The sequence below is a fragment of the Drosophila sulfurigaster genome, chromosome 2L, assembly GCF_023558435.1.
Source record: "Drosophila sulfurigaster albostrigata strain 15112-1811.04 chromosome 2L, ASM2355843v2, whole genome shotgun sequence".
Classification (NCBI taxonomy): Eukaryota; Metazoa; Arthropoda; class Insecta; order Diptera; family Drosophilidae; genus Drosophila; species Drosophila sulfurigaster.
Genome location: NC_084881.1, coordinates 20,852,815 through 20,878,494, shown reverse-complemented (window position 1 = coordinate 20,878,494; position 25,680 = coordinate 20,852,815). Strand labels below are relative to the sequence as shown.

Below are 25,680 nucleotides of genomic sequence, written 5' to 3'. Positions count from 1 at the left end.
CTGCATATCGATAAAAAAATACTGCATACACGTTCAAATCAAATGATTTGCGAAAAAATTCAAATAAAATAATATTTGATTGCGATTTTGCTAAACATTATTATTAATAATTTATTATTTTGATTTAATGCAATATTACTGTTGCAACAGTAACCGCTGTGCTCAAAATTGCAGGTGCAATATTGCGATCAGAGTGTGCAGCCCTGGTATAATTTTACGGCGCGATTTTCATACCGCGGCATTTCCAAACCGCCATTGCACTTTTCTCTCGACGCTTCAAACAAGCAACACGTCCTACAAACGAGTCAAATAATAAACAGCAAATAACGTAAAACTTGTGATTTTAATATAGTAACAATATAGTTAAGTAATTTAGTAAAGTAAAACATACACAACTTCAAAAATGTCGCAATTTAACTTTGTGAGTGACCTGCAAAATGCCCTAGTGATGGACGGGGACACGCGTGGTCCTGCGCCCCGCTGGAAGAAGAAGCTGGAGGCGTCCATGAATGGAAGTGCAAACACCACACGTTCTGTGCTCTCCGTCTCCTATAACACTAGTTTCTCCGGTGTCCAGGCTTCGACAAAGACGCCCGGCAAGAACTCTGAAGCCAAAGCAAAGAAATCCATGACAACGCCTTCCAAGACACCGGGAGGCGGCGATCGTTTCATTCCAAATCGAGCGGCAACTAACTTTGAACTCGCGCACTATTTGGTAATTATTTCTCACGAAGCGATTTAGCCTGGAACACACATTAATTGCTTCCCCTGCAGGTGAAAAAGGATGAAAAGTCAGACGAGGAGAACGATGAGCAAGCCACGGGCAGCAACAACGATAACAATGTACAGGCATCGGCGCCCAAGAGTGATCACCAGAAGCTTATTACAGAAGCAGCGCAAGTGAGTGGAGACAACGCCAAGAGTGGACGCATTTTGTGCTATCAGAACAAAGCACCTGCTGCGCCTGAATCGCACACGAATCCGCTAAAGGTTGTCTATTCTCTGAAGACGCCCATATCGACCAAAAGCGGATCACGTTACATTCCAACCACCTCGGAGCGCATACTTGATGCTCCCGATTTTATCAACGACTACTGTAAGTGGGAGTTATGTAACTTCGTTGATGCACATCTGCTAATCTCGCTTCACTTTAGATCTCAATCTGATGGACTGGAGTGGCGATAATATTGTGGCCGTCGCTTTGGGTAATTGTGTATATCTGTGGAATGCTGCCACTGGAAATATAGAGCAGCTCAACGAGTACGAGGAGGGCGACTACGCATGTGCGCTCTCCTGGATCCAAGAAGGTCAAATATTGGCTATTGGCAACAGCACTGGCGCCGTCGAGTTGTGGGACTGCTCCAAAGTAAAGCGTCTACGTGTGATGGACGGTCATGGTGCTCGAGTTGGCTCCTTGGCATGGAATTCGTATCTAGTGTCGTCGGGCAGCCGTGACGGCACCATTATCCATCATGATGTGCGCTCACGAGAACACAAACTATCCTCATTGAATGGCCATGCCCAGGAAGTGTGCGGGCTTAAGTGGTCCACCGACTTCAAATATTTGGCCAGTGGTGGCAACGATAATTTGGTTAATGTCTGGTCGCTGGGCAGCAGTGGAGTGGGCACTGCACAGGAACCGCTTCACAAATTCACGGAGCATCAGGCGGCTGTGCGCGCTTTAGCCTGGTGTCCCTGGCAGACGAATACTCTCGCTTCGGGAGGTGGCACTGCGGATCGTTGCATTAAGTTCTGGAATGTGCACAATGGTTCGCTTATTAAGTCGGTGGACTCCAAATCGCAAGTGTGTTCGCTGCTCTTCTCGCGCCACTACAAGGAGTTGATCTCGGCACACGGGTTTGCCAACAATCAACTAACCATCTGGAAGTATCCAACGATGGTGAAGCAGGCGGATCTAACCGGACACACGTCGCGTGTGCTGCAAATGGCCATGTCCCCGGATGGCAGCACAGTGATTAGTGCTGGCGCGGATGAAACGCTGCGTCTATGGAATTGCTTTGCACCCGATCCAATGGCGGCCAAGAAGGTGGCCAGTGTGAATAGCAATGCCAAGAAGAGCGTTTTCCGTCAGAGTCTGCGTTAGGACTACGTTAAGGACGTTAAGTCTCATCACCTAATATTTAACTAGCTAAAAATTAATGTACTAGGAATTTTAAGACACCAATTGATGTTTGATGCATTTTGATTTAGCTTATATTTGTTAATTTAAGAATGTCCATTTCTATTATGTGTATTTCATTATGTTTTTATTTATGTGACACATACTTTTATATTGTAATAAACCTTATGTATTTCATTTCGAAATCGGTTGCTTTTCGTTGCATTAATCGGGTTTGTTCATTTGTTCAGCTTCGTTTTGTTGTTGCATGTGGGAATATTGGATTTTCGGCTGACCATTCGGAATCATTTGAATTAAATACATGTTCATACTTTTCTAAGCCACTGTCATAGGATTACCGCCACTATAGCTGACAAAGTAGCGCGGATCACCGAAACGATCGTACATCTGTAAGACACAAGATTCAGAAGAAAAACAAAAGATTAAGTGTGTGCAGCACAACGAATCAAAGCAAATAAAATAAAAGAAATTAAATTTAGTATACGTTAATTAAAAAATTCAAATCGAAAAATTTAGAAATAAAATATTTAAAATTGTTAAGTTATGCATAAATATCCATCGTTCAAAAGAAACATTTAAAATTGCTTAGAAATGAAATTAAATTAAAGAATTTACCAACAAAAGAAACGAAGTAAACAATAAGAACTATAGACATGCAAAAGAACATACATACTTACATAGTACTAGATATAGTATAATATACTTTTCTTCTACTTGTGGCCGATTAAAGAATTACAATTTGGATTTTCGAATAAAATGTTTTATTTTTGCAAACATAATTCATTCAGTCAGAGAACATTAAAACACATCAATTAGATTTAACTAACTTAATTAACTAGCGCATATTTAATGTTATGTGGTTCAAGTTTCTTCTTTTGCTTTTCTTTTCTTGTTTCCTTTTTTATGATGATAAGTGGTTAAAAGTTAAGAGAGAAGCCAAAACAACATGTTTGACTGCTAAAAAAAACACGTAAATACATTTTGTATAGTTCTAGTTCTAGATCTATTTTTAGTTATACATATCTATATATTACACATACACGCACACACATTTATACACAACAAACAAGACGCAGACACACAGATAAAAAGTACAGATAGATATATAGTTAAAGAATCGCACGCATGAGACAGCGAGATAGAGAGTGACAAACATCAAGTTACATAGACAGCTTAAATTAGACAACAGTTAGAAGATGTTTGGGGAGGGGACGAGAGGGGCAGGTGACAGTTACGTCATATAACAGCATAAATATAATATTTCATATGTATACAGATGAAAGATGGATATATCTTCGTTTTCTTTTTGTTTACATTTAATCTAGAGATAATGTTGTATGTATATTGCATTTTGTTCGTTATTTTGTTGGTGGATTCTTACAGTGGGCAACATTCAGCTTTCAATCGATGCTCTACTAAAACATAGAGCATGTCTAATTTGTAGTTGGTTATAATATATGTATTAACTTATCTATGCTGCTATATTCTTTTTCTGGTTGGTTCTTTTTTTTGTTGTTTCTTGATTTTGTTTGCTTCCCTTGATTTAGATTTTTTCTTTTTTTTTGTGTTTGTTTTTTTTGGTTGAATTAACAATACATACATAAGTGTTACAGTACAATTATTCATTTCATTTTCATCAACTGAATACCAGTTCAGCTTGTTTGTATTTTACAGTTCTACTCTTTCTTTCTATTTTTTTGTTTGAACATTTTGGAAGCTGTTTTTGCATTGAGACCTAATGCTACTATGGGTGTCTCAATGCTTTTCAATGAATGCTTTTTGATTTTTGTATTGATTTAGCTTTACTTGGATTTTTTGTTTTTAGACTGTGACGCTCACCTTCGTATCGTCTAAATCTTCAATATCGCTACTGTCACAATCACTATCGGGCGGCGTTAATGTCTCAGCACCGCGGTTCTTGAGTATGTTCTGCATACGTGACTTATTCAATACGCTTGCGACTTGATATGCCGTTAGTCCGGCATATGTGGCTGTCTCTAGGTTCAGTTTCTCGCACTCATCCAGCAAAAAGTTGGCCAGATCCTCATTGCAGTACTCGATAGCAATGTGCAGTGGTGTGCGTCCACCTTTTCCCTCCTGCAAACAAAAATTTCATACTTAGTAATCTTTTTCACTTTCATAATTATTGCAGATAATCTTACCCTGGCATTAATGTCGGCTCCGTGTGATACTAAAATGCGCAAAATGTCAATGTGTCCACCCTCAGCGGCCAAATGTACGCAACGTTCACCTGAAAATAACAAGAAATTAAAGTCATTAATTAATTTGCCAATCCCATTGTACATTTAAGCTTCCATTTATGAATGAAATACGATCTCTTCAAAAGCGCTTCATGAAAAAGCTTTGCCACTTCAACTGTTACTGCTGTTGTTGTTGTTGTTGTTAAGCAAGTAGCGTTTTAAAATTCCAAAAACAACGCGAAAGCTTTGATTACGACAACAACAGCAACGATGCGCAGCGAGGTAGACAAGACTGTGAGGGGAGTGAAGGCGAAAAGGGGAGTCAACTGTGCGAACGCTTTTGCCATATGGAGACAATGTACACACACATACATACATAAGCATATCCACGAGTGTCGAATGCGTGTGTAAGTGTGTATCGTGTGCATTGGTGTGCGTTGAAAAACCCAAGAAATTCCCACAATAAAACAGCAGCAATAACAGCTACAGCAACAAAGTCAACAACTAAAGTCAAAAAAACCAGCAGTGGCATAAAAAGCGACAGCCTCAACAACAACAGCAACAACAACAACAACAACAAAAGAGTTAACAAACCAAACAAGCTGAATTTTGTTGGAGCAACCGACCGGCCAACAAGTTTGCTCAAGTTCAAATTGGTTTAACGTTTTAAGAGCAAAAATGTTTGCACATAATTTGCACGTTTGAAAAAAAATAAACAAAAAAAGAAATGAAAAAATAAAATCTGCAATAATTCAACTGACATTTGACGCGTAGTATTACTGAAGTGACACTCTTAACCAAAGAAAAAAAATGAATAAAAATAAATAAAAAAAATTCTCGAATTGAGCCCCCGCTGTCTGATCGCGCATACAGATGAACCAACACAGCTTTTGCTTTGCTTTGCTTTGACGTAGCCATTATTGTTATTGCTGTTGTGCTGCTATTGCTGTTGTTGTTGTTATTGGTTTTAGAGCTACACGTGCTGTTGATTGACTTTCACACACACTTACAGTTGTGCCGCTTGTTTTGCATTTAATTTCCGCAAGAACTTTCATAAGCTAAGCGTCCGCGTTGCCAACTACATTCATATTTGTAAAACGATAATTGTGGTTATCGTTACGCATGCGCATTGCCAGCACGATAACTGCGCATTTGGGATTTATCGTTGCGTCGTTTTGTTTTTAGAATCTAATTAATCATGCCGCGTTTGATGTTGATGTTGATGATGATTGAAGGTAGCGCTGAGTCAAAGGTATTTACGCGTATGATTTAACTCAAATGACTAGACATATAAATCGCGTATGAATCAATCTGACTAAAAGTCGCTATCCACATACATACTTGCTGTTCATTTCAATACATTTTATGAGCAGCGCCAACACCGGCGAAAGAAAGCCGAAATCTTGGCAAGAAAGTTAAAGCCGGGTCGGTCTCTTCTCTGCTAGTCTATCGCCGCAGTCCAGTTCGCGGGCTTACAAACAATAACAACAATTGTGTCACAAGTTTTAAATATAAACGATGACAACATTTTTTTTCTTTCTTTCATCGTGTGAGCCAAACGGAGCGATCTTGCCACGAGCAGAGACAAAGCTCGGAGCTCAAGTCACAGCACAGTCCCAGCATCTCTGAGGTGGTTACCATGGGTTTAGAGGAGGAGGCGAGATTATATCAAAACTCGATAGTAAAAGCAAGCAAAGTTCCATTGTGGCCCAAAACTTGTGTGCCGATCGTTAGCATACGATTAAAGACTTATAAACTTGTACATAAATATGTTATATGACTATCTACATATATATATATCAGTATCTGGCATATGTATATATAACTATTTATGTGCACACACACGTTTTGTGTTTTCAAATATATTAAATATGAAATATTAAACACAAACGTTTGTTTCAAACTTGGGGAATTCCCAAGCTGTGCTGCGTCACGCGCCTTGGATTTCAAATACGAAATCCGTTCCAAGCCAACACCTGAGCTCATCAGATGGCAGTGCAGAAGGGGGGCGAGGAGGAAGAGTATAATCTAAAGCTCTATCTTTGCGGCTGCCAACAAGTCTGAGAGTTAAAACCAGCGAGACCCCAGCAAATAAAAAAAAAAAACCAAACACAGCAAATGGAAAAAAAAGAATCAAGCTGAAATAAAAGCAGTTAAACTTGAAATCAGATAATCAAATAGTAATATTAACGCTAATCGAATGTGAGTTCAAGCAATTAATAGGCGTTACGAAAACGCATTTCGAATTGCTCTGAAAAACCAAATTGTTGTCGCACTCTTTGCAATTATTCAATTGTTCTGTCATCGTGCATCCCACTCGCTTCTCCCTGCCCTGATCCATTATATCATATGATATTTGCACATGCCGCGACCTCAAGAGCGGGCGAAAAAAACCCACGGCGCAGTTGAAAGTACTCCCATAAGTCGAGTCGCAAAGTTCACAAATTTATTGACAGCGCAAATATTAAAGACGGTTTTTTTTTGTGTTTTTTGTGTGTAGCTCCCTCTGCTCCCTTTGTCTTTGGTTCATTTTTAATTAATTGTGCTCATTGTCCGAAGCGTTATTTCAATTTTGTTTTGTTTCTTTTATATTTATTAATTTATTATATTATTATAATTTGAATTCTTGGCAGCTGTTTGTTTGGTATTTTTGACGACTCGTTTATTTTCCTGGCCAGTTCAGTTCAGTTTCGTTTGGTTGTTTGTCCTTCAGCAAAGTGGCAATTGAACAGTTCATTGATTCATAATTAAATCATAAATTCGCATTGTTTATATGAAATTTAATATCTACTTGTATCATCTGTTTTTTTGTTTTTTTTTTCGTTAAATAATTCAACAAGTTTTAGCCATTATCTGTGGCAGCGACAACGACATCGATCGCTATGCTTTGCATATCGATAACTGTCAATTTCGATTGTCATCGCTTGCATTAGATTTCGGGTCTTGATTGTGAATGCATACTTCAGAATAAGAAAACAAATTCATTCTCAATGAAATTGACTTAAGTACATTATCAATTATATTGTTGAATCGAAGAAAAATATTGACTCTCTGTCTGTAATAGGTTGGGAATTCCCTATTGTTGAAGGAATTATTGTTATTGCTATATTTGTATACTCGTGTAATAGATGTAATATTGTTTACTGCCAGCGTCATTTCAATATTTTCCAAATACCTTTTACAAATTTCATTATGATCGGCGAAGGGAGAAGCATTTTAATTGAATTTATTTCAGAGTTCTGAGCACTTTGGACTACAGACTTTTTACTTGCTTGTAATTCATGTTTCGAGAAACATCTGGTAGTGTATTTAATCATTGGAAAAGCACAGCATCGTATTTATTTATCGCTCGACTATGGAACAATCTTAATCGCCTTGCAAAGGGGCAATGTACTCTCCCTAGGGAGAAATAGGTTTATCGCAATATGAATTCATTTAACCGGTTTCTTGAACAAAACAAATAAGTTCCGTTAAGACTCTCCGATATTAAAAGCGAAAACAATTTGTTATTATTAAATGGAAAAGGTTATGTTATCGAATAATTCGCTAGACTTTTAAAAAGTGTACTATGTATACTAAGAAATTTGGTATTATTTGTATTTCGGTAGCATTACAAAGAAGCAGGCCAGTGGGGGATTGGGGATTTACCTAGGCTAAAACGCAATAGAGTCGAAAACGAAAACTCTGCTTGGGTTTGTCTGGCAAAGACAATGCACAACTGTTTAAACAACGAGCGAACAATATGTCGTTAATGGGTATTTACTTAAAGACTTCTGGCGGCGCCACATTTATGTCAATTTTGTGACTGGAAAGTTTCACCTGGGTGGAAATGAAGTGAAAATCCCAAGCGACTAATTGTCACAGAAAACCCAAGATCACATTTGGCAAACGAAGCATGACACAAAAAGACAATTTAGCACTATTAAATACCACTTGGATTTTCCATATTTTTTTTTGTTGTACTTTACTTGCCCATTTAGCAATGAAAGTCTTGAGGTTTAGCCAAAAATAAAAAAAAATGCGACTGTAAGCCGAGCTCAAGCTTTGGTTATGTCATTAAACCGTTTGTTGACTTTCTTTTAAACGAAATGCAAATGAAATGCGCGACGATCACATAGGAAGCAAAGCGAAAAGGGGGCGCGGGAGGTGTGATCGTGCCACGTGTTGGCACCAGTTAATACCTCACATGCCTCTGTAGTAAGGCAAATGTGGGAAAAGCCCGCAATGCGAAGAGGTCAGACACTGTAAAATGCTGGCTCCAAAAATGGCATTGTCAAGTGCTCGCCTGACGCCTGACTACCTGACTACCTGGGCTGATAATGCGGGGAGCGCCGATAAAGACTGGTAAAAGTTGTTGTTGACAATTGTTACGGGGGTTTACCCCATCACGCATACGCCATGTAGGCGTCTCTATAAAACTCACTCAATACACTCGATGTGTGTCACACCGTGGAAATTGCAATTCAAATTGAAGATTCATTTGTTTTCGTCCATATAAAGTAGCATTTATTATGATCTGCAACTTCCGTTAAGCAGTGCTTGCAATGAGCTCATAATACCTCTCTCTCTATAAATATATACACATATGTGTTATAATAGCTTTATTCATCGGTTTGGGGAGAGGGAATCAGGCCCGGCCTGACCTTGTCTAGAGACGCTGCTGCTGACTAACGTGTTGTTGTAATGCAAATGTAAATGTCATTGGCAGCTAATAAAGCATTACCAACAAGCAACGGAGTAATATTTTTATTTTATTTATTGACGTTAACTGTTGTGGGTTAAACCAGTTTGTTTACGTACGGACATGGTCGCATATTGCCGACTGCCTGTCATTCTGTCTGTCTGTCGGTTCGTCATTAGAACAGATTAGATGAAACGCGATACGAGTATTAAAAGTAAATATTGAAATATGTTCCTGAAGATATCATTTCCGTTAAACGCGTTACATTTATATAAAGTCGATAACTCACAAGCTCTGCAAGTGCAATTGTTATCGATAACTGCTTTCTGAAGTTACAACTTCCTTGCGCTATTTACATTTATTTAAAGTCGATAGCTGTTGCTATCGGTATCGATAACTGGATCAAGCATCACTTTGTCATTTATGGCAGCTTGCGTTCGCAATTGTTATGCAACTACAACTTGAATTTCCATTTCCAGTTTCCTTAATTAAGTTTCTTACATTCTCTCTATACGATATGTGTGTCGCATCGAATGATCAATCCACAGTTCGACGGCATTCCCCACTCAATTACGTACTATCTAAGTCAATATAGTCGACTTTGTCGAGTACATGTGTGTGCGCAGTTCCCAACACCCATTACCTATTACCCATTACCATTAACTGGAGAAGCAAGTCACTCTGATAGCGTTAGAAAAACACATGTTGGCCCCAAACCATAAAGAGAAAGATAAATTTTCGACAATGGGGAATACGCTATGCATACCTCAAACTTCGGTTAAGGTTTTCGAGACCCATTTTGTAAGAAGTACTCTCTCAAGTACTTCATATCAATTAACGCAAACTTTCTTTATAAACTGGGAAATACCCTAAACAAAAAGTCACGAAAAAAAACAGCAACAAAATATGGTAATGGTAAAACCAGTGATAATAGTTATCATATAGATAGCCTTTTTCTACCGGACACTGTATTTAACGCGAACCACAATAATAGACGACCACCAATGGGGTTTTTTTTGGGATTTACGAGTCTATTCGCCGTTTATTCGATAAGGTTTAGTCAGTTTCAGTTGCCAAGGGGATTACGAATCTATGCAATTAATATTGCTGTATATGGTTTTATTTAATGTTTTCCCATTTTTGGGCTATCTTGGGATTTTTGAGGTCACATTTTATGTCTTGTAATGAGACACATTTTCCTTGGGGTTTTTTTGTGTGGGCCGTTTTTTTTTCCATATTTACAACAGATCTATACGTCGTCGACGTATCAGATTGTTAGAGTTTTGTTAATCGTTCTGAAATTCCCTTAATGTGCTTCGAGAGAGGGGTGACGTCAATGGCGATAAGATTGTTGTGATTAGCACTCCGAAAATACAGAGAAAGAAAGAGAAACCCATTGGGAATTGCTAACAGAAGTCATAAGTATCTTTCTTTACTTAAATGAGATGATATCAGGTTGTGTTTACGTTGCGAATTCAAATCAAATCAAATCAAAATCAAGTTCTATATACAACTGCTGATAATGTCGACCCGAATCATAATCGATATAATCTGGTTTATGACCAAAACGAGCCAGTCCAAAATAACTGAACAAAATGTATTCCAATATTGTATATATTCTATTTATAATTAATCCCTTGCGTGCACCTATTTATACAGTCGCATAATATGAAACTAATTCGATATTGGGGTTGCGTGTGCGAGAGCGCGTGAATGAAAGCCAAATGAAAGAATATTAAATAGCAAATTGTCCTTGCTCCAGCCAAAGAGCTGAAGGCCAGAAATAGCTGGGAATTTCCAGCAGTTATTCTTATTCCGATTCCAGAACAGCATTTAAGCGACCGCGATATACCCTGTTGTCGGACTACAGCTTAAACCCGACTGCCTTTAAGAATCTAAATATACTTTCCACCCTCAATACTTTACAGCTCCCCGTCCTTCTCCTGATTGCAGCTGAATGCATAATGAAGTATTCGCACACCTGCATATGCACTGAAAGAAATAATTTTCGTTCTTACAACTCAGCTAAGATATATAGCGTTGCTATAAAGTATAGGGTATATTAATGACCAGCATAAAATGTTTACAATTAAATAAATAAAAGCATAACCGCTCTTGGGGTCGTTCTTAACGCGATAACCTCAAGCAATAAAATTATCAAAAAGCTGATAAGTATAATATGCATTGAGATTGATATGTGGTTGCCTATAATTATATATAATATATACTCAATAAAGTACAGACGATGTCTGAGATGCTGCTACATTAAAAGAATTGGCACAAAATTTCCAACGTTTTATTTTTGCCGACATATTTACTTTATAAGTATTTAAAGTCTTGGCCTATGGCCAGCGCGAAAATGTGTAAGGAAAAGCGCTGACTATTTTCGTAACATTTTCCACATTTTCTCGACACATCGTTTTTGTTGCTTTGCAAATTCGCTTAAGTGCAAGACAAAATGGCATATTAAATTTAGACAAAGCGCAGTCTATAAATAAGTCTGCTCAACATATGTTAACTAACAGTCATGTTAACTAACATCATCCTGGTCTTAATTACGTCACACAAAAAAAAAAAATTGTACGCATTTATTTTTCTTTATGATTAAATAAATTTATTAATTTCTTCTGAGAATTTCTTCACTTTTTTTTAGTCGCTATTTTTAATCTTTCTACGAATTTTTATGTTATTTACGCACTTGCAGGAATCTAATTTAATAGTAATTGCATTTATGGTTTTCTGAAAGCCTCCATTCCCTTACATTTTTTAAATTACTTGATATATTCGGAAATAATCGCAACTGTCGGTTGATGTTTTTGGAAAAACCCAAAAAAAAAATTGAAATAAGTCGCGGCGAAACATTTCGACGTCGTCGTCATCGTCATCGTGTCATCGTTTCGCTTGTTGGTTTTTTGGATGCTCTCACAAAATGACTGAGCTTGTTTAATTGTAAACAAAATTTCTAAATTTACCATGAGTTTAGCTATTGTTTTTAGCTATGAAATATATTAAACTCTCTAAGAAAATGATTTGAGAATTTTCCCAAATATTTAAAATTGAACTTTGGCATCTTTAGCATTATTTCAAATGGTTGGCAAGCGCATTTGCAAGTCGTCTTCATTTTATGATCGGTTTTTCATTGGTTTTTTTCTTTGGCAAGTTTGTCTGCATTGAAGCAGCCGACTCGACGAACAGTTAAACATATGTACATATGTATATATATGTATAAACCTAAACCAATTCCGCATCTTATGTGCAATGTCTGCTAGTTTATATATAGACCACATCACAGAGTGTAAGAGTATGTGTGGGTTCGGTCAGCAGCTGTTTGCAGTGTGTTTGTGCGAACCGGTTTTGTCCGGTTGTAAGCAGCTGCCAAATGTTTGTTCACCATATGTTTGCGAATGCTAAAGCAACACAACACAACACACAATAAAACGATGGCCAATTCGGCTCGATTGTTGTTGTTATATTTTTAACAAGGTTAAACATATCCCCAAAATAATAATCGATTAAACAAATGAAGCGAAAGGTTAAAGTAAACTCTGTAGCTACATACAACTGCAACGCCCACAAACTTTGCTCACTTTACTCACGACAAGTACAAGTTTATTAACCTTTTTGGCCGTCGACAGTTGCACAAGCTAGCTACCAACGGCCAACGTCGACTTTTACTTTCTTCCGGCTTAGTTTCATTTTCTGTTTTTTCTTTTCTTTCCCTTTCGAGAGTTGTGATTGGGAAACTTTTGCGAGACAATAGGAAGCGAAATAACACCCACATTTTTCCCACCTCTCTTTTGGTACCTGTTGAAAATCAATAATCGGATTGAACGTTTACAAATTAAATAATCAATAAGGAAATAAGGCCGCGCCTCGAATAAACGTATTCGTAATCATATTCAGTTTAGTTCTCCGTCCACAAAATATCACAATTGCCATTGCAATTGATTATAAACAATGCCGACACATTTGCTGACGTCAAGGCGGGCGGCAAGGAAAATTCTCTATATACAGTATATTGAAAATCAATAACAAAAACCCAATGAAAAACATTTTTCTCGCGAAAATGTTGCGACGGCGGAGGCCGATGTATTTTTATAATTCTTTGGCATCTGCTCAGACAGAGGCGGCAAAAAGCAGGCATTCATATTCGCCTAGATCACATGCTGAACATGTACAATATTTATTTATATTTATACACACACATATATATATATCTCTAGATACATCGCAGACTTGTGTCTCGCAGTGTGGCTAGCCGATGGCGGGCGACAGCTAAAATATAGATCTATACTATGTTAAGGTATTTTTTGGCAGCATTTCAAAATGCTTTCAAATGTTACTGCCAAAAACCATAATAATCGAATACTATATAGAGCAGACTTTTGGAAATTATATTCTAGTGCAATCGCAAAGGCTTCAATACATTCCTAAAGACTTTTTGTGGAAATACATTGCTTCTTCTCCCATAGAATGATGGAAACTTCTTGAGAGTTATAGTTCTTCACTCACCATCATAATTGCGCATCTCCAGATCAGCGGGCAGGCGGGCATAGCTCAGTGAACTGACTGCCTTATCGTTTGAAAGGTAGCCATAATGACGATGCGCCTCCTGAATTTCACTAGCGCCAAATTTCTCGGTCAGAGCGCGCACACATTGCTTCTCGCCCGCGATCGTGGATAGATGGAGGGCTGTATTGCCATGTCGATCACGTACTGTGGGCTAAACAGATGGAAGAAAGAGATTGATTAGTAGATTGATTGCTTGATTAGCTGAATTTCAATTCAAATATTTGAATAGATTGAAAGATAGACTCACCTCGGCGCCAGCCAGAAGAAGCCTGCGCAGAATTGTTGGCTGTGCGGTTAGAGCAGCCAAATGGAGTGGAGTCTGTGCTACATCGTTTTGGATATTCAAGAGGCATGGATGCGGTGCCATGCGAATCAAGGCTTCAACCACATCCATATAGCCAGAGATACAGGCCAAATGCAATGGACTGTTAGAGAGACAGAGAAGAAAGTGCAAGGTTAAGTCGTTGATTCGATCGATCGTTTACCTGCACATTTCCCACTTGTTTTGCCTCGTAAAACCCTGTTCAATGTACGCTCAGCTCAGCTTAGCTCAGGTAAAATACTATAACGATCAGCTGCATACCAGGAAAACCCCTGACTGTCTGACTAACATGTGTCTCGGCAGAGTCTCTGAACTTGCCTCTTTTGTCTTTGGATTCATGTGATTCATGTGTCTCCCCCACTGAGTAGAAATTTGTGTGCGAAATTCTGTTGAAAAAGCACCCTGACTTGACATTGTTTTAAGAGCATAACCCGGTGTTGAATATTCTATGTCCACAAGACTTATTCGTAGTCTATCTTTTAATAGATCCAAGTTTTTGAAATTGTTAAGACTCTGTATTATTTTTATATACAGCTCATGTTAGTTGGCCTTTATGATGCAAAATATTATTTAAACAAAACTTGGGGAAGTACTAAGATTTCGGAAATTCTCAAAGATTTTACAAGAATCCCCCGGTTATCACAATTTAAGAGTAAGTTCAAGTCTTGCCCATTATCTGAGACGTAGGCCAAAGGGCAAAGCATGGGATTTTCATAATGGTAAATGATTTTTTTATAGGATTTCCCTATCTCTTTAATCAGGTCGGTTGCTCCTCATGCTGACAATGCTATTTATAGTACACAAATTCTTTGGGTAATTCCTAATTCGCAATGAAATATTTTTGGGTGTCAATTTAAACGGAAATACTTGGAAGGTATACTCACGTGTCGCCATCGTCGTTCTGTTGAAAGAATTGCTCCCATGCGTTCATGATGTTGCTATTATTGAGTCCAACATTTGTTGTTGTCTGTGCTGCATTCTTGTTGCGTCCAGTTGTTGTTGTATTGTTGCTGCTGGGGGGATTATTGGCAGTTGTTGTGGCTGAATTGAGATTGTTAATAGGCTCGTCGCTGGCCAGGCTCGATTGTACCGTCCATTGCTTGGTGCCCTTGTCGACATTGTATTTGAGGCGCATTTCCGTCTCCTGTTCCTGCTCTTGCTCTGTCTGCTGCTCTCCAGAGACTTCAATTTCCTCGGTTAGAAAGCCCGAATCCGACACTGTTGCCGTTGCTGGCTTCTTATCTTTACCCAATTGTTGTTGTTGCTGTTGCTCTGGTTTTTGTTGGCCCTTGTCCGATGACGACTCTTCGTCGTTATCTTCGAATATTTCCTCACTAAAGATTTGCGTTGATTGCGGACCAGAGATGAAACCAGAATCAGTTGTTTCGCTTTGTGCTGCTAATTCTTTTTTTTCGCTGCTGCTGCTCTCGTTACTTCTGCCGCCAAATGATGATGTTGTGTTTGTTGTTGTTGCTGTTATTTGTTTACTGTTATTTTCAATTGCTGCGGGCACTTTGGGTTGTTGCTCAACACTGGCTGGATTGGCAGTGCTGGCAACACTAACACCATCAGCAGCACAGCTACAATCGTCCGCTGCTGTTGTGGTGGTTGTTGTTGGTGCCTTTTCCTTGTTATTATCACTTGTTGCTGCTGTTGCCTTTTGGTTCCACATTTTGAACTTGTTGCCGCGTTGCCTGCTTTTGGGCCTTTTACTTGAATTTCGATAGTGTTTCTTCTTATTGAATTTGTTGCTTGCTGCTCGATAGCCGCAAAATTAATGTTTTATTTTGCTTGCTTCACTTTCCGCTTTTAGTGCTTTTGCTTGACTGTCGTCGATTCTGCAAAAAATTTCTTCTTTAAGTTGGATGGAAATTCTCACGCTGAACTTTGCTTTTAAGCCTTGTCTAACACTCACACATTCACACTCTACCACACACACACACATGCACTCTCAAACAATTATGGGAGCTCTCGCGTAACTGCGCTTAAACGTCTCTCTCTCGCTCTCTCGAACACTCTGGAAGTGGAAGTGAGACAACCGTATTGTGCTCGCATACAAGTGAAAACGCAATAACAGCGAACGGAACGACGAGATTACGAGTACACAAGCATACAATCGCACATATCTACATACATATGTATGTATGTCAGAGTTGAGATTGGCGCAACATCAAAAATAAACGTCTCAGTAGCTCTATGGGGAGTTGTGTGTTTTTGCAGTAATATATGTTTATAAGAATTTCACATATCAATTTATTTGTTTTGCTGTTGCTTTTCTTTTTCAGCTATACATGTAGACACACACATGAATACACCTGTTTTCGTGTCGCACTCATACAGAATCACTCGTTTACCCACACACAAACACACAGCTTCAATGCACACAAAATTGTACTCTGCGCTGTTGCTTTTTAAATTTTGTATGTTTTACTTGCTCTCTTCGACTGAAAATGGCAGTTTGCTCTTGACAATTTATAAATATTTTTCTTTATCACACATACACACACACAGGCACATACACACACCTTTCGGAATAGCTTGTTATTGTAATTCGATTTGCATGCTGTTCCACATTTATATACGCGTTTCGCTTAAGCTGCAAGGAAATTAAGACTCCGCTACTCACACGAACGTCTCGATTTCTTCACGTCGAAAATTACACTAAAAATGCAACAATAAAAGCAAAGTTGAAGCTCCCAAAAAGCGCTTTATGTATTTGTATAAAAGCTTTTTGTGGCAGCAAACGGTGCTGTCAATCTGCTCTAAAATAGCGAAGAGCAAATCGTTCGGTTCTTTAAGTGTGACCGCAAACAAACAAAATATGTCATTTACGCTCTCGCTACACTATGGTGTAATATTTAAAATCTTAAATTTTTCTTAAATATATTAAGTTCGTATACATAAACATGTAACAATGAAAACGGCGATGGCAACAGCAGCAACATTGCTAAATAACATAATACATTATATTTACCGTGCGCTCTCTGTATTTCCGCGCCCGACCTGCAACGTTCAATGCACAAAACTGGAATAAACGACCAGAATGCCGAAAAGGCAAATACATACATACATATGTACATCTTATGGTTCTAGAGCACATGACCCATAAGAAGTCAAAGGACATCACGATAATCTCGAGGTATTTTTTTGTGCAATCAAAAAACCCAAAAATGAGTCATTCGATCACACTAATCATTATTGATGCCAAGATCATAATACGAGAGACTTCATCGCCATCGGCTATCTTTATTTGTGAAAGAATTTATTTTATTTTTAATAATTGCGTACAATTTCATAAAATTGCAACAATAATACAAATGCGCAATACAAGCCAACAGTTGAATTTTTAATTGAGCGCCAATTTTTTGTGAGGAACTGGAGCTATAATTAAATATTTCAGTGCTACCTAAACTTGTATTAATTGAGCGCCAAACTGATACCAGGGCTGGAAAGTGCAATAATGTGCCAGTGTTGCGTAGAGCTTTATTTATTACATTTATTGTGCGTACAGCTTCATGAAATTGTAATTTATAAAAGAAAAAAGAATTTTATGTTACGTTGTGTGGGCAGTCTGCGGAAAATGGCCAGTTTTAGTGGACAGAAACTTGAGCAGGTGGTGAAACAGCTAGAAAGCTTTGCTCCTACCTCACTGGCTGAAAAATGGGACAACGTGGGACTGCTGATCGAGCCAACTAAAAATGTAAATAATTCTTAAACATAATTTTACTATTAAAGTAATAAATTCTTCTATTTGCAGAAATTAGTGCAGCGCTTATTGCTTACTAATGATCTCACAGAGCCCGTTATGGGCGAAGCTCTGGAGAAGAATGTGGATCTGATAATTAGCTATCATCCGCCAATTTTTCGGCCACTGACGCGGATCACACAATCAAATTGGAAGGAACGCGTAGTTGCCTCGTGTTTACTGAACTCCATAGCGCTCTATTCTCCACACACCGCCTGGGATAAGGTGTTGGGTGGCGTAAACGATTGGCTGGCTAAGGCTGTGGACATCAAGGGCATAAAGCCTTTGGTTCCTGAGGTAGGTGCCGAACCGGGGACTGGATCGGGACGCTTAGTGGACACAAATATGACCATCTCGCAGTTGGTGCAAGCGCTGCAGGAGCACATACAGCAATGCGTCCATGTGGCTTATGCAGTAGAGCACCATGCGAAATCACAAGTGAGCACTGTGGGCATTTGTGCCGGCTCTGGAGGATCGCTGTTGCGCGGTGTGCAGGCGGATGTGATGATTACGGGTGAAATGTCGCATCATGAGTTACTCGACTTCAATCACAATGGTACCACAGTATTGTTGTGCAACCACAGCAACTCGGAACGTGGATATCTTAAGGAATTTAAGGCGCTTCTAAGCGAACGTCTTGAGGGCGCCTGTGAATTGTTTATATCGGAAAAGGATAAAGATCCCTTGCAAACAGTAATCAGAGGCGATGCTCAAGGCGCACAGAGCATTCAACAGTAGTTGAGGTTTAACAAACGCATTTAATGTTATATAATTACAATCGCAACTTAAACTTAAACTTGATCCAACTTGAATTTGCCGCCCTTGCTCGTTGCATCATTGCGATGCAGTTGGTACAGCAAACGCTGCTCTAAATGCTTCACGGCGTCTACAGTCAGTACCAAAGTGTCGTGCTTCAGCATTGAATAGACGTTCAGTCCATACGCAGGCATCAGATTCACGTAGCCCAGATAATCGGTGGCATAGCAAATGTTTTCCGGAAACTCATCTTGCCTGCAAAGCAAAACAAATTGTTTATTTAAAATTTTGCATTTGATACCAACTTACTTGTCGATAATCAGCACAGAGGGTCCCCAGTTGCGCTCCTTTATCAGATCCTTCAGAAATTGTGCATCGCGTGTGGGAATCTCAGCGTTTTCAATCACATGCAAGTCATCCTGGGCGAGCTTAACACTCAATGTCGAGGTTAGACCCAAAACACGTTTATAAAACGGCAGCATATAAAAATGTGTGGTGGGCGAACGTGGACCGTGGCTAATGCCACCTCCCTTAAACAGTGGCGAGCGTATAGAGCCATGACGAGCGCGACCCTGTCCCTTTTGTGGCCACGGCTTGCGACCGCCGCCGTGAACTTCGGCGCGTGTTTTGGTGTGCGCCAGACTTACATAACGATACTTGCGCTGCCATTCGATATTCTCCTGTATGATGTCGACACGCGGCTGAGCTGCAAACACATCGGGATGCAGTTCGATGAGACCCAGTTTCCGCTCCTTCACAGCATCCACATTCTCAATCCATGCCTGGCGTGCACTGTTCTTGTTTACCGGCGCATAATCTTTGTAGTTCTGTGGCAAAATTAGCGCCGGTTTTGGTACTGCAATTTTATCACCCGCCACTGCTGTCGTTTCGGAGCTAACATTGCTTTGGTGAGCTGCAAGCGTGTTTGACAGATTGCGCACACCGGGATACAACACTTGTCGCGTTTTATTTAAGAAATTCAACATTTTTCAACAATTAAGGACGGACAGGCCCAATTGTTGATGTTATTGACTTATCGATAGATTTTTGTCGACCGATTGTTATACTATACCAACTGAACATGAGCGTTGATGGTATATTTGCAAGCCAGCAACACTTGGTATATTTGGTCTAACTATCCAGCGGTCACATTGGATAACCAGACTTTCCATCGAAAGCTAATCAAAAGACTGTGACCGGGAAAAAAAAAATTAGTGAATTTTATTAATTGATTTGTTATGTGCGATTTGGATTGGCCAACTACTGGCATTATAAAAGGATTGCCAAAAGGCGTACTCTATTGCAACATGGTGAAGAAGTTATTGTGACTGTCGTGAGGCGGCGGTAAGTTGACTTTTTCATTTTTTTCGCATTCACATTCGCGGTCTGTGTTGTTCTGTACGGCGTTTTGATTTTGAAGAGGCGGTAAGCTGACTTTTTCATTTATTTCACATTCACATTCGCAGTCTGTGTTGTTGTTATCAACGTCGCTTCGATTCTTTCCAAATCTGTAGCTCGAATCGTAAAGCACTTTAAGTTCAACTTTTTTGTCACACGGGCACTCTTGATTAGTTTTTTGAATTTCTTTTGGCAAATCTTCGCAAGAACATTTTTCTTGAGGCAGCTCTGCTTTTGAAATGTGTTCGTTTTCCTCTGACTTTTTCGATTCTTTAGGGAGAGTTTTCGTTTTTCTAGCGCAGCATGGAAAAATGTTTTTTGGCTTTTGCTTCTTTTCATGGTCCTCGGGTGATTTTGGTGGCAACTTTTCGGCTGGCTTTGTTGGTTTATGGCAGCAAGGAAAGAGACTTGATTTTTGCTTAGGTTTTGGTCGTTTAACAGTTTCCTCCGATGTCTTTGGTTCCTTTGGTGAAGGCATTTTATTTGATTTATTGAAGCACGTGAACAGACCAGATCGTTTTATCTTTGGACTCTTCTCTTGATCAGGGTGGTTTTGCGGTTCTTTCTTTTGCCTATCTGTTCGACTGAAACATGCAAAGAGGTTCGGTGACAATTTCTTTGGCTTCTTCTCTTTATCAGTTTCCTCTTTTTTTTCTTTATTTGTTTGAATGAAGCACTTGAATATCCGGGATTTCTTTCGGTTAGGTTTGTGAAGATCCTCAGAAGTCTTTGGCTCTGGCTTTTCTTTGCTTTTCTTATTGCAACAAGAAAAGAGATTTGAAGTTTTTTTCCTATTTAGGTCTACTGATTCTTTTGAGGTTTTCTGTCGTTCTTTTGAGATGTTCTTTTCTGTCGTGACTTTCTCTGCTTTACTGCAACATGGGAAGAGACCTGAGAATCCTTTTTTTTTTATACCCACAGAATCTTTAGAGGTTTTGGGTTCTGGAGTGCTGAGTTCATCTTTTTTATTCTTTTTGCAAAGTGGAAACAGTTTTGATGATTCTTTCTTCTTCAATTCTTTTGAAGTGCTTGGCTTTTCTTCTTTTTCTTTATTGCGACAAGGAAATATGCTTGATGACTTTTTCTTAATGATTACTGAATTCCTTGAGGGTTTGAGCTTAGGGGTCTTGGGTTCATCTTTTTTATCCTTTTTGCAAAGTGGAAATAATTTTGATGATTCTTTCTTCTTAAATTCTTTTGATGATCTTTTGTTGTCTATATCCTTTGACGTTTTTGAGGGCCTTGGTGGTTCAGCAATCTTTGGGCAGTGACATTTGTCCAATACTTTTGTATTGTTTTTATAAGCGGCGGAATCTATTTCGCAAAAACATTGATATTTTGAAGACTGCTCTCTACGTTGTTGTTGATCTTTATAAACTAACCTGGAATTAGAAGCCTCGCTTGGACTTCTGCCTTGTTGAGTTTTCCTCGATGTATTATCATTATTCCGAAAATAGCATTTATGTGAAGCTGTATTTTTACTTGACCTTGGGAGACCCTCATTGTAATCAGGTAAATGCTGAATTGAGTATTTGACAATTGGGTCTACTCGCTTGGTTATGCCTCGATGATGAGGTTGATTGTTGCAGCCACAATTACTATTGCTATATTTGGTAGATATATTAAATGAATCCATGTGCCTTGTTTTCCTTCTAGTAGAGACATTGCGTGCTCTACAGAAAGCCAACCCACAATCAGAACTATCTCTGTCGTCGTTTGCATATCGAATAGATAGATCTGTTTGTTCAGATTGTTCTTTCTGTCGACGCTTACATTTGGAATTCCAGCAGCTTTCCTCTATTTCCTCTGGATCTTCACAATCTGAAGATTCGTCATAATATAGTTCTTGTTCTTTGCATTTTTCCAATGCAGCTTTCTTTTGCTCAAAAGCTATTAAAATATTTCGTTCGTAGCTATTCTGTTTTGGAACATCCAAATATTTTAAATTCTTGTTATTCAAGAACTCACTATGTTGTCGAACCTGTAAACAAGGCTCCTCGCTAAATATTTGATGCAAAGTTGGTTCCCTACTCTTTTGCCGAGGCTTTAAAAGAATATTCTTCAAAGCTGATCGGTTTGTGTTAAGAAATCGGCCCAAATTGAAGGTGTTGTAGCAATATTTTTTTGCCCTTTTCAAAGCTGGGGTAAGCGCTGCCACTGCGCCTCCGAGTGTTGCATGGACAGTCATCAGGATTAAATCCATTCATTTGCAATCCTGGACAGTTTTCATAGCAATCCGCATACTTCGTTTTAGTCGTATTTTTTTTGGATGAAGCTTTCTGTGATTGCTGCCAATATTTGCCGATCTTACTGTTTTTATCTTTTGATTTATTCACAGTATAGCCATCAGTATCATTCGGAAAACGGTTTCTATCTTTTTCGTGGGGGTAATTTCCCCTCATCGTTTTCATCTGGGAAATCTTCAGCAAGATTATTAGAATTGTTTTGATTTGTATTTAGATTTCGCACCGCTTGACTTAATATTTTCTTTTGTTCTTCCAATCCGACAACTGTCTTCTGCAATATCTCAATTATTTGATTGACATTGCAATTTTCATCTATAGCCGCATTAGACACATTGGAATTGTTGAATTGATTTGAATTGTCGAAACTTTGACCGCAGTTAGCGGCAATGCATCTGGGATTGGTGCGACAGTTTTCAGTTGTATTGTTATTAAATTCATTTGACTTTTTGTCGCTACCTATCATGGTTCGAGTTGTCAATGGTGTTGGAACTGTTGTATTCTCAGGGGTTGTAGGTCGCACTGGTATTTGATTGCTATCTGAAATCGTTGTGGCTTCAGGCCTCGCATTGCTGTTTCTCTTATGTGTCGATATTTTGTCTGCTTTCATATTTGGTTTGGTATTGAATAGAATTCCACAATTGGGGCATTTACAGTTGCATTTAACCTCCTCATTTTTCGAATCAATTGGTACCTTTTCTCTTACAGAATTTTTGTTAGCATTATCTACTTCAGCAGCTGTGGGTTCCTGAGACGTTGGACTAGAATCCGAGCCGGTATAACTAACACGTCGATTTCTCTGGGGATCATCAGGTTCAGAAGCATGCTGAGGATCTTTTTGCGCATCCTTGCGGTTTTTCTGTAATACTTTTGAGGTATATGAAGTTTGCGTTGTTGCTGTAGCACATTTGCAGGTCATCTGATAATTGTTTCTATTTTGATAATTATTCTTCATCGCATCTTGTTGTTGGCTATAACACGACTGATTATATAGACAAGTGGGGTAGTTGTTCCAACATTGATTCCAGCAGCAACAAGCTGGGCATTGCGGATATTCACAAGTCAGGTTACCATAATCTAACCCAGTTGTGTTTGAATTTCTAAAATCATCGGCAGTTGGACTTGCGCTGTTTCGGGATTTATCTTTATAAGAGGACTTTCGATTTTCGAAATCATCAGCTGTCGGACTTGAGTCTTGACTATTTCGGGATTTATTCCCATAAAATGACTTTCGATTTTCGAAATCATCACCTGTCGGACTCGAGTCTTGACTCTTTCTGGATTTATTCCCATAAAATGACTTTCTATTTTCAAAATCATCAGCTGTCGGACTTGAACTCTTTCGGGATTTATCCCCATAAAATGACTTTGGATTTGCGAAACCTTTATCTGTTGGACTTGAGCTCTTTCGGGATTTACCCCCATTAAATGATTTTCTATTTTCAAAATCATTAACAGTTGATTTTGTGCTGTTTCGTGACTTATCCCCATAAACTAATCTTTTATTTTCAAAATCATTAGCAACTGACTTTGAGCTCTTTCGCGATTTATCCCCATAAAACGATTTTCGATTTTCATCATCATTAACAGTTGACTTCGCGCTCTTTCGCGATTTATCCGCATAAAATGACTTCCTGTTCTCAAAATCATCCGCATTCGGACTTGAGCTGTTTTGCGATTTATCCCCATAGTTTAACTTTCTATTTTTAAAATCATCAGCAGTTGACTTTGCACTTTTTCGAGGTTTATTCTCATAATATGATTTTCGATTTTCAAAATCATCTTCAACTGAGCTTAGGCTTTTTCGGGATTTATCCGCATTAAATGACTTTCGGCTGGAATTATCCAAATCGAGTGACTTATTCGAAGTACTCTTTTTCAATTTCACCGAATCAAGGGATTTTTTGCTCGTTCTGCTTCTTGAACCACGTTCTTCAGACGACATATCAGATTGTTTTGGAGATTTAAGGGCCGTGTCTTCGGGGAGTTCTTGTTCCGTTTCCGCTATAATCTCTTGATCGTCGCACCTGCAGTTGCAATCTTTGAAGTCTTCAGTTTCTTTGGAACTCTTTCCGGCCATGGAACCCTTTCGCAGAGTTTGCGTTTCGGCATTAGCACATTGACAACAATTGAATTGTCCGTGCTCAAAGCCCACATTCCTTTTGGATAAGCCCGAGGAGGACCTGTGTTCCGGCACGCCTGTCCTCATTAAATTTTTATTTTCATCCATCTCAGATGCTGAGTGCTCCGAATCTTGAGAATTTTCTGAAAGCTCATTTTCTTTATACTGTCCTGAACGCCGCATTTTTTTATACGGATCTGAAGGCCGTATTCCTTGATCCCATTGTGAAAGATCCATTGTGTGACGATTTTCCCCACATGATATTGGACAGGTGTCGACCATCTCGGCTTCTTCATAAGACTTTAATTCATCTCTTGAGGCAAGTCTTAGTCTCCAAGTTCCGCCAGGTTTCTTGACTTCATCGCAATTGCAAGCAGGTCGACTCTTTCTGCTTATGGTGGCTGCGCACGCGCATTTCATGCCCGAATTCCAATGATTCACTTTAGTTTTGCGACCATTTGTCGAGGGTGGCAAACTGATTTTCTCAATACGACTCAACCGTTCTGAAGGTTGGGTTTCTATGTCCATGGATTTTCGCATCGTTTCGGAACTAACTTCTGATGGTGTATAACCACCGTAGTTTTTCTTCTTTTGATATGAAGGAATACTATAACTTGCATCACCGCTAAACACACGATGGGGTTGCATCTCTGGTTTTCTGGAAGTCTTTGGGACCAATGGATTTCGAATTAAAAGCCTATTCATTTCTGCAATTGTTGTGGGCGATAAATGACGCTGTTGCAACTGATGACTGTTCAATTCGATTTGAGAAGAATTCTCCGTTGGCAAATCGGGGTCCAAAGTTGTTTGCGTCTGTGCCGAACCCTTTGAGCGTGTTCTTGTTTGGCTACTCTTCAGTGTGCATTGGATGCTGCTATCGTTAAATCGACCCAAGGGCTTCCTAGTATGTTGATTGTGTTCTTGCATTATGATCACGTTTTCGTTCCGCGGAGTTTCAAAATTCCAGCTAGAGGGATATCCCACTGAACTGGCACGGGAACGTGGCTTCATGCTGTGGCTTGATGGCATTGCTAGAAAGTTGGACGAAAGGTTTCTGATTGAGCTGTTTATTGGTCTTTCTCTAGCTACTTACCAACTTGCTGCAGCTTTCGCCAAGGTTGTAATAGGGTCTTGATTTTTTTCCCTCCTTCCGAAGACATTCTCTCCGTATTCCGATGCGGACTGCTGCGAAAGTTGCGTCTGCTGCGAATTTTCCTCGCCTTGCTGGGGAGACTGCTCTGCATGATGTGCACTAAATGCGAGTCCCTGGCGATCGATGGTCGCACCGAGATGCCACACCGCGGTTCGTACACATCATATAAAGGAAGTCCGCCTTGGGCAGCACTAACTGGTAATTTGGAGGGTTTTGTGCGACTCACAGCGCGACGTAGCAACAACTGATTGATGGAATGTTTCTTTTTGCGTGGTGCCACCATAGTTAAGTTAGTTCATCAGTGAGTTCCCGCCTTAGGCTAAGTAAAAGTTCAGATTCCTACGAAA

General features: G+C 39.2%; 5 protein-coding genes across 7 annotated transcripts; 2 read left to right on the top strand and 3 right to left on the bottom strand.

Moving 5' to 3' along the window:
* Positions 1 to 235: 235 nt before the first annotated feature.
* On the top strand, positions 236 to 2,325 carry LOC133835061 (cell division cycle protein 20 homolog). The gene is made up of 3 exons (XM_062264922.1): positions 236 to 715; positions 775 to 1,096; positions 1,155 to 2,325. Exons 1-3 carry the CDS (start codon positions 404 to 406, stop codon positions 2,102 to 2,104), a joined length of 1,584 nt encoding a protein of 527 aa, XP_062120906.1. The 5' UTR covers positions 236 to 403; the 3' UTR covers positions 2,105 to 2,325.
* On the bottom strand, positions 2,186 to 16,684 carry LOC133835060 (NF-kappa-B inhibitor cactus). Of its 2 annotated transcripts, none has more exons than XM_062264921.1 (7): positions 16,543 to 16,684; positions 14,801 to 15,754; positions 13,842 to 14,019; positions 13,535 to 13,745; positions 4,303 to 4,391; positions 3,980 to 4,237; positions 2,186 to 2,527 (listed from the first exon to the last, which is right to left on the bottom strand). In XM_062264921.1, the coding sequence occupies exons 2-7, from the start codon at positions 15,586 to 15,588 to the stop codon at positions 2,456 to 2,458; spliced, it is 1,596 nt and encodes a 531-aa protein (XP_062120905.1). In that variant the 5' UTR covers positions 15,589 to 15,754; positions 16,543 to 16,684; the 3' UTR covers positions 2,186 to 2,455. The 2 variants fall into 2 exon arrangements, with proteins under 2 accessions (XP_062120905.1, XP_062120903.1); XM_062264919.1 differs by having other exon boundaries at positions 16,442 to 16,590.
* Positions 16,685 to 17,368: 684 nt separating this feature from the next.
* LOC133835069 (NIF3-like protein 1) lies at positions 17,369 to 18,462 on the top strand. Its single transcript, XM_062264930.1, has 2 exons — positions 17,369 to 17,616; positions 17,674 to 18,462. The coding sequence occupies exons 1-2, from the start codon at positions 17,377 to 17,379 to the stop codon at positions 18,397 to 18,399; spliced, it is 966 nt and encodes a 321-aa protein (XP_062120914.1). The 5' UTR covers positions 17,369 to 17,376; the 3' UTR covers positions 18,400 to 18,462.
* Positions 18,400 to 19,480, bottom strand: LOC133835070 (large ribosomal subunit protein uL4m). The gene is made up of 2 exons (XM_062264931.1): positions 18,727 to 19,480; positions 18,400 to 18,672 (listed from the first exon to the last, which is right to left on the bottom strand). The coding sequence occupies exons 1-2, from the start codon at positions 19,401 to 19,403 to the stop codon at positions 18,453 to 18,455; spliced, it is 897 nt and encodes a 298-aa protein (XP_062120915.1). The 5' UTR covers positions 19,404 to 19,480; the 3' UTR covers positions 18,400 to 18,452.
* A 623-nt stretch (positions 19,481 to 20,103) lies between these two features.
* LOC133835057 (probable cyclin-dependent serine/threonine-protein kinase DDB_G0292550) lies at positions 20,104 to 25,641 on the bottom strand. 2 transcript variants are annotated; one of them, XR_009893511.1, is made up of 3 exons: positions 25,274 to 25,641; positions 21,198 to 25,211; positions 20,104 to 21,129 (listed from the first exon to the last, which is right to left on the bottom strand). XR_009893511.1 is itself a non-coding variant. In XM_062264916.1 (2 exons), exons 1-2 carry the CDS (start codon positions 25,614 to 25,616, stop codon positions 22,186 to 22,188), a joined length of 3,369 nt encoding a protein of 1,122 aa, XP_062120900.1. In that variant the 5' UTR covers positions 25,617 to 25,641; the 3' UTR covers positions 20,104 to 22,185. The 2 variants fall into 2 exon arrangements, 1 of the variants encoding a protein (XP_062120900.1); XM_062264916.1 differs by having other exon boundaries at positions 20,104 to 25,211.
* Positions 25,642 to 25,680: the final 39 nt, after the last annotated feature.